The sequence below is a fragment of the Neolamprologus brichardi genome, chromosome 11 (assembly GCF_056152115.1).
Source record: "Neolamprologus brichardi isolate AB-2024 chromosome 11, ASM5615211v1, whole genome shotgun sequence".
Classification (NCBI taxonomy): Eukaryota; Metazoa; Chordata; class Actinopteri; order Cichliformes; family Cichlidae; genus Neolamprologus; species Neolamprologus brichardi.
Window position 1 is genome coordinate 8559295 of NC_142114.1, and position 13800 is coordinate 8573094.

The window sequence follows — 13800 nt, forward strand, 5'->3', positions numbered from 1 at the left end:
AGAAACCATAACACAAACCAGCGATGGGTTTTATTTTCCAATGTACACACGGTATAAAAACCTCAAGGGTCTGAGTGTCATTTGAGAAAGCATCGTGCCAAAACAAGTTTAGACTTGAGCGGGGCCTGCACTTCCACAGGCCCCGCTGGTTTAGACTTATTTCTGTTAACAAAGCAAGACAGAGCAGCTCAACCAGTTTTCACATGCTAGCAAGGGAAGGATCTCAGAGCAGCCCTTCTGCCCTTGGTGTCAGACCACTTCGAAGAACCAGCTTCCACTGCAGCCTTTTATTTCTGTGACACACAGTTTCCACAAACACCCATTGTAAACCCCTCCCCCCCCCTATGGAGTCAGGCACTAGGTGTGTGTATGTGTATGCATGTGCACATGAGTTTGTGTGTTTGGTAAAGGGTAATCTCCCCCACCCTGTATATGGCTTAACCCCTCTATCGGTCTCACCATACACAAACACAGGTGAGGCCATAAAGGGCAGGAAGTAAAACATCCTCACTAAATAAGAAAGCAGAACCCTCACATAGGACGTGCCTACAGTTACACTATAGCTCTCCTCATCATTCAACAGGTGGGGAGGGAGTCAGAAACAAAAGAATGTCTTTGATCACATAGTTTGAACTAAGACTTACAAATGTAAGTACAATAATGGCAACATTTAACAATTTGACTCTAACACTAACACAGTCGGAGATGGCTATACAAAGTAGTCAAAGCATTTCCAAGTGTAAGAACTGCAGTGAGAACTATTTTTAAGAAATTCAAGGCGAGTCACACATGGTTATAGAAGGAGCCTGGTATAAGTAGGAGGTGAAAAATTTCAAAGACTCTGGAAAGAAAACTAGTGTGAAATGTGTAAAGACCAAAGAACAACTGCCTAGACATTAGTGAATGACTTAGCCAAGTCATGAATTGTCCTCTCAAAGAAGGTGGTCACTAAAACCTTGCACAAGAATTGACTGCAAGATCAAGAAAATCTTCACTGGACTGAAGCCAGATTGAAGTATGTTATTGACAACGAGGAGAAAGGTCATCCTTAGCATACTGTTCTATACTGTCTGGTTCTCTTTGGAAACAGGTCCTTTGGTCAGATGAGATGAAACTAGAGCTCTTTGGCCACAGAGATCCTTCTTAGGGAGAGGTGTACGATCCAAAGAACACTGTCCCCACAGTGAAACACAGTGTTGGGAGCATTATGTTGTGGGAAACATGAAGAAAGAAGGACATGTGAAAATAAAAAAATAAATAAATGCAAGCACTCAGCACAAATCTGGGTCTGGGTTTGTATTTCAACAACACAAAGAGCCACAAAATATGTCGCTCCTGTAGAAGTACCTCCAGAAAACCAATGGGAGTATTACTGACTGGCTTGCACAAAGCCCTGACTAGAATCACACTGCAAATTTGTGGGGACCTTGAGAGATTCGCCAAGAAAGAATGGAATTGCTGAAGAGAGGTGTGTGGGACTGTTGAAAATGACAACACACAGCTGTTTGTTGTAGTTTTGTTTCTACAATAACGCAAGTATCCAAAAGAAAACCAGGATATTTAGAAAAAGCAACTTCTTGCTTCTTACTTCTTTTAGCTTCTACTCAATTTAACAGCTTTTCATTTGTTTCCATTGTAGTATTTATTTCCCCACAGTCTACCAGTTACTTGTATTTACCTTTAAATTATTTGAACCGACACGTTAACTCCTTTTACAGGATGTTCGTGAGTACAGAACATTCTTCTCCCACTGGTGGAAAAAATCCAGACGCTGATAATGACTTCAAGATGTGAGTGGGCGTATGGGCTTTAACGTAAAGAATGCGAGTATGATTTCCTGTAAAGGCAGTTACCGTGACTCCGCCCACGCTTTTTCCTTTTTAATCCACCTTTCATCAAATGTATTCATACTTTAAAATGCAACCGACTTGCCACAGCAAATAAAGGTTAACCAACCTTTATCTTCCCCCTAACAAACCCTCTCCTTTGTTCCAACAGGAGCGTGATACCTGACTCCAACCCTGTTTACTTCAGCCATCATCGAGCTGGGCTTGTACAGCTGCCGGGAATATGAGAAGGGCTCAGGTTACAGTCCCGTTTGTTCAGCGATAACAGCCTTCCACTACATTTACAGATAGGCAAAGCAGCTCCATGAGGCTGTTACAGAACAAAGCCAGTCATTATTGTGCCAGCCCTTATCAGTAACACATAGAAATCTGTTCCTAAAGATCATGATAGCAGGACAAGTGAGTAGCCGCAGAGCAAACATGCACCAGCTGTTGTTCCTGGATGACATGTGGAACTGTTTGCTTGTGCTGCCCTCCACTGGACAAAAATCACATTTATATTTAGACCTGTGACAAAATCCCTTCCTCAGTTTCATTCTTCTCACGGTTATTGTGAAGGTGTTTGTCTTAAACTTTCCCGGCCTCTTACTAAAACCTAAACTAAAAGAAAAGCTTAAAAAAAGAAAAAAGAAAAGCCTTCGTTTCTATCCACAGCCTAGACTTTATTGAACATATGAAAACAAAAGTACAAACAGCAAAAAGCAGAGGATTAACTTTTTGTGGCAAATAAATTAAGTCACTGTTGATTCAGCACAAGAGGCATCAACATTTTAACACTGAGCGCATCTTTCACCGTTGATATTTAAGTCATTTAAGGAGTTGAAGAAAGCTACACCACCTTACTGAAATTTATCCTCAGTCTTAAAAAAAGCAACATCAACACAGTAACTTGAAAAGCAGTTCATTTATCCCAATAGCTGAGAGGCTGTAATGTGGCTGGATATTAATTTAATATAATTAACACTTATAGTGTGAAATTGTAGAAAGCTAGAGCCAAATACAGCCTGTTAGCTGATTATCTACAGAACAAGCGGCAAGTGTTGAACACATGCACAAAGTGTAATGAGTATTCCACAAGAATGAAGGCCACAGTGAGTGAGATGTGAGACTTGCACTTTAACTAGTACATACAGTACAACTCACCATATTTATTGTACATTTATGCAATATTTACATACTTCAAACTTGCCTGCAAAGTGTGTGGTTGAAATTACAATCACTTCCATCATCTCTTCAACTCAGCCAAAAGGAGAAAGAGGTTACAAGAAGCTCTTACTGCAATGCCAGACTGGGAAATGAGAGTATGATGTCATCACAAAAAGCCAGGCTTACTGTCAACTTTGTTCTTCCCCTCTGATGTTTAACAGCTGGAGGCTGTAAATTCCTCGGTCACCCATTTGTCCTTGTCTGTTTATTATATATATACACACACACATGCACACACAACCTGCTCACACAGCGCGAGAAGCCATGAGAACCATGTGGAAATTTCGTTTCTGCAAACAGATTGAAATCAAGGCAAAACACACCAAAAAAAGAGAAGGAGAGAAACAGGAAGCGACACAAAATGGTATAGACAGCATTGTACTGAACAGATCTAAATGCATACAAATGTGCAATAAAAGTCTGAATTTGTCTCAGAATGTTATCTCTAGCACAGAAAGTTTAGCTTCCTTAGTAATAGATAAATAAGCCTTCTGTAATTGAGTAAGGTGGATGTGATGGGCAAAGGGTGGAAATAAAGGGGAGGGCAGGAGGGGATCATCTTAGTAGGAGCGGATGGCAGGTGGAACGTGGGCGCAGTCCTGCTCATCAAGAGAGCTGTCGATCACAGGGCGGTACTCCAATGTGACCTGTGATTGGTCAAAAGCAAAGGAGTATGAGAAGCTGAGGATACTGACAGCTGAAGCTGACAATAGCTTCAAAAACTGTTTAAATTATTCTGTAAGACACAGACAAACACACACACTGAGGGGGTCATCACCTTTCCAGTCTTTTGATCAACGAAGGACAGAGTGTGCTTCCTCCAGTGCTGGTCATACGGCTTCTTCTCCTGACCCTGCAGGGGCTTAGAGTAGTCGTACTCATCCACACGTTCCTGAAGCACAGTTTAAAGGAATGTTGGCACAGAGCAGATTGTATAGACATTAATTCCATCCTTACGCTAAACATGTTGACACAGACCTTGTAGTCCTCTCTGGCGTGGGCTCCCCTGCTCTCCTTTCTCTGCTCGGCAGAGTGGATGGTCTGGACGGCGTTCAGCAGCAGATTCTGCAGCTCTAGCGATTCCACCAAGTCGGTGTTCCACACAATGCCTGAAGGAGAGAGGAGGAAATTTAGAGGGGAGGAAAAAAAACAAACCCATTTCAAAGTAACACTCCAACAACTTTTTGCACAAGAACAGCAGCAGTGTGGTGCAGTACCTCTGTCAAAGGTCTTGATGTCCTCCAGGGTCTGATAAACAGCATCCATCTTATCGCATCCTTCCTTCAGGACAGAGCCAGTACGGAATACCGCAGCATGGGTCTGCATGGTCTGAAAGCAGAAGCAGAGAAACACGTTACTCTAAATGAACCACGACAATGAAATCTCATGGATGACACAGAGGCCAGTTGTGATGTTTCACACCTGTTTAACCTGTGTGGTGGTGGTAATCAAATCCAGATATCAAGTCATCCCAGCCAATACTCATTATCATTGTAAAGATATATGTAAGAACTACTGCTGTCAAAATTTGCGTTAATACAAATTAATCTGCCATCACGGTCAACACGATTAAATTTTTTTAATGCAACTAACACATCTGGAGTGCAGAATAACTCAAAATCCCTGAACTGTTTCTGTCAACGCATTCCGGGCAGTTTGTCCAAGTAGTTACCTTTGCAAATGGGCAGTTGATCTGGTAGTGACGGGCAGCTGAACCAATCAACTCCGTATGGAGTTGATTGGGCCAATGTGCGATAAACGCACATTGGCCCTCTCGATGGGAAATTTGGGTATTTAAAAAAACAACAAGACGGAGCAGTCGACCGACATAAAATATTATGCAGATTGTGCAAGAAGGAATTTTCGTTTCACCAAAGCACCTCCAGTTTGAAATATCACATTGACGCAAAGCATACGTTAGCCAGGCATGCTGCTAGCACTTTGTCGCAAGTTGGGTGACACGTTAGCCAAACCACTTATGAAGCATCGGGGACTCAGTAAGGCTACCTCGGACATATTGAGTGACACAATTGCCAAGTGGATTGCAACAAACTGCAGATCTATTAATATCGTTGAGAACACGTGCTTTACATAGTTTGTATGTTGTATTTCGCAGGAGAGAACCTGTGCTAAACGATTGAAGAAAACTATTCAAATTCTCTTTGAATTTAAGCATACATTCTGTTTATTCTGCATTTACTTCATCATATTAGGGCTGTGTGATATGACTAAAATCTCATATCCCAATATAAGACATTTATCGTCCCAACAACGTTATACATCACAAAAATTTTACATTTTCTGTAAATTCTGTGAATCTCGGGCAACTCGACTTGTGTGAAGTGTTTTCAGCTGGGCGTCGTGTTACATACGTTAAAGCGGCCAGAATTTTGTATTTATTACACGGCGTGCTGCAGGGAAAAAACTAGTGGTAGCACACTCTTTTTAGCTTCTCGTCCGTAAACAATCTGCATACTATTTCACATGATTCAGTTTATCTTGAAAAGTCTCAAAAGGATCTTCAGCTTTATTGCGAAAGGTTTACGTGGAAAATAAATAAACTAATTAATTAGTTGGGTTTTTTTTTTTTATTGACAGCAAAAGTAAGAACAGTTATGTTAGATTGAGCTGTTAGTGAAGAAGTAATATTGAGGAAGCGGTACAGAGATGTACTCAACTAAATGAGTTTATTGACACTAGCTTGGTTTGAACTTCCTAAATCTGCCGCTAACAGATGCCGCCCATATTGACTAATATTAAAACTGATAAAAACAGAACTGAAACAAGCAAAGTATCCTTAGAAACCAAAAAAAGGAAACTAAAATTCACAAAAAAGAAACCCACTGGCACCCGCCCTCAGGCTCCTACTGGATGCATGTATGGTATTGTATCACGATGTCTCAAGTTATCACATTCACACGATTTTCAGAATACCTGACCTCTGACCTTGAGTACAAGGTCACTGGGATTCAAACTCTTCTGAGATTTATAGTAGATGTACCTATGGTATGAATTTGGAAGTACTGGGTGACTTCCTTCTTGAGTTATTGCAGTCATAAACTTGGGTTCCCCACACCGGGGTCACGACAATACCCCGTTAACAAAAAGAAAAAAAAAGGGAATGAAAAATAAAAACCTATGGAAACCTTTCTTGTGAAGAGAAAAGCTTTCTAAACCTTATTTTGTGGCAGATATTTCCAGATTGTAACAATTAGTAAGAGATTTGGTGGTAATTATACATTACGTTTTTATGTCCTGATGATTATTATCATTTAGAAAAGATCTACAGATAAGGTGTAGAGTTGTATATAATAAATAATATCCAATAATAATAATAATAATAATAATAATAATAATAATAATAATAAAAATAAATAATTCATGTAAATAAATATTAGTTAAGTACAAATATAATTTATACATCAATATGTCTGTGTTCATGTTAGCATATCCACCTTCTGCATGTTGAGCCTGATCTCAGAGGTCCTCTGACTTCCGTTGGCAAACCTCAGCCTGTCCAGGTTGGCCACAGACTCCTCTCCCGCGCTGGGCTTCAGAGGGGACAGCTTCTCTCCTGCACAGGAAATGACCAAAAAGCCAACGTCAGCATGAACACAGAGACAGCAAAAGTTATTTTTCTCTGAATGTGAATGTAGAACAGATATATTTTCTGCTAATATTTTAACAGAAAATATTACGTCTGTTTTAATCAGTTGTTTTTATAAAAAAAAAAATTGCATTATTAATGCTTATTTTTTAAGATTAAGAAACTTTTTATTGTAATAAATTTAACCAAATACACTACTTTTGGGATTAATAAAATATTCTGATTGTGAAAAGCAGAGGTTCTCACCAGGTTTGTGCTGCTCAGCAATGGTGAGGGCGCAAGCTCTGCCAAACACCACCAGGTCCAGCAGGGAGTTGGCACCCAGCCTGTTAGCTCCGTGGACACTGGCAGAAGCTGCCTCGCCACAGGCATACAGTCCAGGAACCACCTTGTCCTCGTTGTTGACGTAAGTAATCACCTAAGGGCCAAATATTACAAATCCTAAGCATGCCCGCTGTGCTCACAACAACAGTCTTAGTGCACGACGCGTGGAGATGACACATGCAGAGATTATGTACCTGTCCCTTGTAGTTTGTGGGTATTCCACCCATGTTGTAGTGGACGGTGGGCAGGACAGGGATGGGTTCTTTGGTGACGTCGACTCCAGCGAAGATCATGGCTGTCTCTGAGATACCAGGTAGCCTTGCGGCCAGCTGCTGAGGAGGCAGGTGGTGAAGCTGCAGGTACACGTGGTCCTTCTCTGGACCAACACCTCTGAAGAAATTAAAAACGTAAACGTCAGTAAGGAACAAGAACTGGCTTAAAAGCTTTGACAGACATCACACAGACAGGTGATTTGAGCATACCTGCCCTCTCTGATCTCTATGGTCATGGAACGGGACACCACGTCTCTGGAAGCCAGGTCTTTGGCGTTGGGTGCGTAGCGCTCCATGAAGCGCTCTCCTTCACTGTTAATCAGGATTCCTCCCTCACCACGGCAGCCCTCTGTGATCAGACAGCCGGCTCCATAGATTCCTGTAAGCATGAAACATGAAAAAAAAACTGTTACATCCAAATATTTATGAATAAATAACAACAGTAGTTATAAGCTTTCATTCCCATCAAAGAAACACAAGGTCAACACTGTAAATGTAAAATCCACAAGGTTTTATTGCCATGGCACAATATAATGTCAATAAAACCAAAGACATTATGCTTTATAGACCCAGTACTGTTAAGCAATTTCACTCACAATTTTAAAGTTTTATCTCTAGAATCTGTGAAAAACTGCACTTTTTTTCCTGCTCTATCCACCAACCAATTTAAATCATAGGTTTTTCCTCAGTGTAGCAGAGTTATGCATAAAACATGGCGAAGTCTGCTGCCCTTATGCAACAAGCATTTACAAAGATGGAGCATCTATGCCACAGGGCACATGTGCTACTTCATCCATATTTAATGATATCATGAAATCCAGGAAAAACAAAAATAAACATGACTTTTAGGAAATAGAAAGTTGTCTTCAGGGTAAAATGTAGACATTTAGTGAGTTAAAAGTCTGATATATCGGTCAATGTTTTTTTCTTTTAGACACATGAAACATGAACAGGTTTCCCTCACATTTCTTTTGTGTAGTTAATTATTAGTGCGGGTGAAACTGGGTCCTCACCTCTCTTCCCCTCGCACTCTCAACATCAGCTCTCTCCAGGGCTGTGTACTAAGCCCACTACTCTACTCCCTCTACACATATGACTGCAGTCCTGCCCGCCCAGAGAACATCATTGTCAAATTTGCTGATGACACAACAGCGGTGGGGGCTGATCACAGGGTGAAATGAGGTGGCTTACAGATATGAGGTCCTGAAACTGGGAGAATGGTGTGCATCAAACAACCTGGCACTTAACATTACCAAGGTCAAGGAACTCATCCTGGACTTCAAGCGGAACAGAGCTACCCCTGACCCCCTGCACATCAACGGAGAATGTGTAGAGCGAGTGGAGTCCTTCAAATTCCTTGGGGTCCACATCTCTGCAGACCTCTCCTGGTCAGCTAACACCATGGCGCTAGTCAAGAAAGCCCAGCAGCGGCTACACTTTCTAAGGGTGCTCAGGAAGGAGCAACTAAACACCACGCTGCTGGTGACCTTCTACAGATCCACCATCGAGAGCCTGCTGACCTATGCAGTGACAGTGTGGCACGCCAGCTGCACGGAGGCAGACAAGAAGAGACTGCAGAGGGTGGTAAACACAGCACAAAAAATCATCGGCTGCCCCCTGCTCTCTTTGTCTGCCGTCTACAACTCCCGTTGTATCAGCAGGGCCAGAAACATCTTAAAGGACACTACCCATCCCGGCTACCATCTTTTCAACCTACTGCCCTCTGGCAGGCGCTTCAGATCCATACGGGCCAGAACAAACAGACTCAGGGATAGCTTCTTCCCCAAAGCTATAACCATACTCAACTCAAACTTGCACAAAAAGTAATCTGCACTGAAATATCATCAATTCTCTGCCTGTCTGTCTCTGTTATCCAGTACCGTACTGTGTATTTATACTTATATTAAGTGTATTGTTAAATTATTCTATAGTTTTTAATGTGCTAAAGCACGTGTGCACTTTTATAGAGCTGTTTCTAATCTCGTTATACGATGTATAATGACAATAAAGACTTTCAATTCAGTTCAATTCAACTAAGATAATATGACAATGCATTTTAAAAAATAATTTTGTTTTATTGTCACAAGTCGTAGGTTACTCCTTTATGCTCTGCCAGACTGCACTCAGATCAGCTGGTTGTTGTTTTTGTGGCGTTCCAGAACACAAGTTGACAACAGAAGTTGTAGAGTGCCCTCTGGTGGACAAACTGTGTAAAATCATTCATTTTTCTCTCCAATCTCTTAACTATATTACATTTGCATTTAATAGACATTGACTTGTTATTGATACAGCATCTATACTAGTTAACTTTACTGTAGGTATTCCAAACATATCTTTGAGGAATTTGTATAGTTCCTGTGGAGCTTTCGCTTTCAAAATAAAACTCTCCTCAATGCTTCAGCAACATTTTTTGGTTTAATAAATTAAGTTTCTTTTCTCACCAGTGGGATGAAACTGGACAAACTCCATATCCTGGCAGGGCAGACCCGCTCTGGTCACCATTGCATTTCCATCTCCTGTGCTTGTGTGAGCAGATGTGCAGCTGAAATAGGTTCTTCCATAACCCCTGGAAAGAAAGACAGAACTTATTTCTAAGCTTGTAGATAAAATGACAGTTGAAGAAATGTTTAAGCAAAGCCATCTCCTACCCGGTAGCAATAACAGTGTTCTGGGCTCTAAAGCGGTGGATAGACCCATCCTCCATACAGAGAGCGATCACCCCTTTACACTCTCCATTCTCCATCAGCAGGTCCAGGGCAAAATACTCCACAAAGTAACTGGTGTCATAACGAAGTGACTGAAGACAAGTCAGACAGACGCACAGAGGCACTTAACTGGTGCTCCTCGGCAACACAAAGATTACGCTGCAGAAAGAAGGTCGGAAAGTATGTGTACTCACCCTTCCATACAGCGTATGCAGCAGTGAGTGGCCTGTTCTGTCTGCTACACAGCAGCAGCGGTGCGCCTGGCCTCCCTTTCCATATTTAAGGCTCTGACCTCCAAAGGCCCTCTGGTAGATCTTGCCCTCCTCAGTGCGGCTGAATGGCATGCCAAAGTTCTCCAGCTAGGAAAAAAAGAGGAAACAAGAGCAACATGAATTCCTAATCTGCTGTAACTGTCTTTTTACACAGCTCTGGGTGGAATGGCCCCCATCTGGTGTAAATTAAAAATAAAATAAATTAATAATTATTTAAATCCACCAATAAACTGCTCGTTTTATTATGCAATGAGGTATTCCTAAAGATCACATGGCTTACACACTCATTTATGTCTTTTGTTTAAGGCCTAGTACTTGCCAGTTAACATACTGACTTGTTATGCATGTTAGTGTGTTTCTAAGAGAGATCATACCTCCACTACGGCTGCAGGAGCCTGCTCTGTCATGTAGTGGATAGCGTCCTGGTCTCCAAGCCAATCAGATCCCTTCACTGTGTCATAGAAATGCCACCTCCAGTCATCCTCCTCCATGTTCCCCAGAGCCGCATTAATCCCACCCTATTAACCAAGGTAAGTTTAAACATTATGCGTGTTTACTTGATGGTTCAAGATTAGTAAAACATTTGCAATGAGATGGAGACTTTGGTCCTAACTGACATACAAAATCATTTACTGTAACCACTGATTTACCTGTGCAGCGACAGTATGAGACCTGGTGGGGAACAGTTTGGTGACACAGGCAGTGTTGAAGCCAGCCTCAGACAGGCCAAAAGCTGCCCTCAGTCCTGCTCCACCAGCTCCAACCACCACAGCATCAAACTCATGATCCACAACTGGGTATTGAGTGGAGATCTGAAACCAGTTGAAAAGATAATGTACTGCAAAAACATTTGAAGCAATGAGAGTATACTCTACGTATGCGGAGTCCTGGTTTGATGATTCATATCATATACATACTGTTCTGCATTTTAAAAAAACAAGCTTAATGTGGCTTACGTCATCTGATACTTTGGCATTTTTCTTCTTGCCATAGATGGAAAAGTGGAAGTTCCTGGAACCTTGAACTGCAGCAGCAGGGACCTGGCAGAAGAAAAAGCAACTTAAATAAAACTAAAACTAATCCCAAACACGAAACACACTGAAAAACCAGACTCTGCTAATAAACACAACAAAATGATTATTCAATGAAGTGAAGTTTTAAAGCTTTAAACGTTCAGTCCTAGCACCTCCACAACCCATAATTCATATCATTAATATTTAGAGCCATTCATCACTGAAAATGTTACCAGCATTTACACAGCTGATTTTATCAGATGCAAATGTATTTTAAAACTTCTGTAGTTCACCACTGACTTGAATTTAAAAGTATACAAACCTGCCAGTAGGAGGAACTAACGCATCACTTTAACAGACACAACAACACTGTGCCCCACATGCTTTATTGGGAGCACTTAAACTTTTCTGACAAAATGTGAAGTAATTGAAATAATTTTTTGTGAGATATCCTTATTCAAACATGATGAATAAACCATTTACACTAAGTGACTGAATTTCCCAAAATCACTTTAGTGTAAACAACTTACACTAAGCTAGCAGACCGTTGATCTTCATTGCCCTTTGACACAATGTGATTAAGACTATTCACATTTTTTGTGCTTTAAATCTACAACATTTTATTCTTCACAGCATAGTGAAAAAGAGGTCCCCCAATCCCACTGATGCACATACAGACTCTCCATGTTGGGAAGAAGCTCATTATACATTATAGCAAGGAGGGTCTTAAACACTAAAATGACAATATCATATAAATCACAGGTGATGATTTATCATGTAAATTATCATCTAGCATCTCTTAGATCAACTGACTGCCTGCTCGGCCAACAGATAACAGAGGAGGACACTGAGACTATCCAATGGTCATCTTGAAGTGTGCTCATATACCGAGCATGATCCCCTGAGAAATTGTACTGTGGGTAAGTACAAGACTTGCTGCAAATTCAGAGTAAATAACAGTACCCCTGGCTAGTTTCTGATATTTCTGTCACTTTTGGATATACTGGAGAATGCAGGCGATTTACAGGGTTTCTATCAGTAGAATCAAGTAGAAAGTATACAAAAAATCTCCTTTTTACATTAACCGAGTTGTTTATCATTATATTTTTAAATTTGCCAGAATAGGATCCCCATGTAAAAAAAAAAAAAAAAAAAAAAAGAAGAAGAAAAAAAGAACGAATGGCATCTGTTGGTGTAAAATATCCCAATATCTTATATGCATGATTTTTTATTTTTTTTTAAAAGAAAAAAAAAGAGAATGATTCCTGGTGAATAATAAATAATCTGTTTCTTTTTTTCTGTTTGGTGTCTTCCCTACCTGTGGGGCATCAACAATCAGATGTTTACAAGTGTCAGAAAGCAGCAGAAATGACTAACAGATTCATTAAATTTAAGTCTAACTTGTATTAATTTCACATTAGAAATAAAAAAGAACAAATTAATGTTAAGCTGAAACTATAAGTTTAACGATCTGCATGAGAAGTGACCGGGAGGTTACAGTCTGATCAACTGTCAGGTGGCTCCTGCCTTTGAAATATGATCTGCTAAAATACAAGCAGCATACCAACCAAAAGCATCTCCTATACCTGTGCCACGACATCAGCAGTGATTTATAATGGGGGGGGAGAGACTCCTGCACAAGACTTTCTGTTAACAGCCTTATAGCACTATGTTTAATAATGGCTGTGAAGGCATTTACCAAAACAACCCATAGCAAAAATAAATAAATAAACAAAAAGAAAAAGCATTAAAACGCACGACCATTTTTACAGTGACGTTTGCTCTTGGCGGTTATTTTTCATCTTTGTCGGTCTATGGTCTAAACCTGTCATATATCTGCAGTTTGTCCCATTTTACTTTTGTAGCTAACAATAGCGGCTACTTACTTAGAACTGTTTTACACAAGGGCAGCAGCATTTACGACTTTCGTGGTGACGAAACGTCTCGGTTAGGCGGACAGTTCAGTCGCCATTGGAAAGAAAGGGTAATGTGGAGATAGTAAAAGTGTAATAGATATAATATAAATCATTTTGCTGGACCTGCAAAATACCTTTGCTCATAGTGTCACATTGAAACAGTACCAGCTACATAACAGATTACGCAAGGCAGAATCCGCCGGTTATGAAAGCTTCGTTTTAGAAACAAAAAAGGGAAAATAAAATATTGTATTTTACAATATACTACATATATAAATATTTAACTTTTAAAAGCATCTTTTCACTACTCACTGCTTTCGCAGTAGATAAAACCCTCTTGGAGAGGAGACGGGACGCCGCGCGGACACTCGCCATGTTGTCAAACGAAGGATCGTTCCTGCAGCGCTGCGGAGGAACACATATTCTGCCGGACCGGACTAAACCAATGTGCTAAAAGAGGAGTCGCTCATTTATTTAATATTTATATGATAGTTATTATTTAAAGCATTTAGCCATGTGTTTTAAGGGTAATTATTTAAGTATTACATTGAGACCATCTGAGTAAATATACAGGGTTTTTTACTGCAACACTTACAGGTTCTTTTTGAAAGCAATTTTTTAAAATCACCCCCTGCCGG

General features: G+C 40.5%; 1 protein-coding gene across 1 annotated transcript; it reads right to left on the bottom strand.

Moving 5' to 3' along the window:
- Window positions 1-2488: 2488 nt before the first annotated feature.
- Window positions 2489-13557, bottom strand: sdha (succinate dehydrogenase complex, subunit A, flavoprotein (Fp)). Its single transcript, XM_006794890.3, has 15 exons — window positions 13475-13557; window positions 11190-11273; window positions 10884-11045; window positions 10608-10751; window positions 10156-10320; window positions 9905-10053; window positions 9698-9822; window positions 7467-7635; window positions 7179-7374; window positions 6907-7078; window positions 6509-6627; window positions 4271-4382; window positions 4032-4162; window positions 3832-3945; window positions 2489-3700 (listed from the first exon to the last, which is right to left on the bottom strand). The coding sequence occupies exons 1-15, from the start codon at window positions 13535-13537 to the stop codon at window positions 3614-3616; spliced, it is 1992 nt and encodes a 663-aa protein (XP_006794953.1). The 5' UTR covers window positions 13538-13557; the 3' UTR covers window positions 2489-3613.
- Between the last annotated feature and the right edge of the window lie 243 nt (window positions 13558-13800).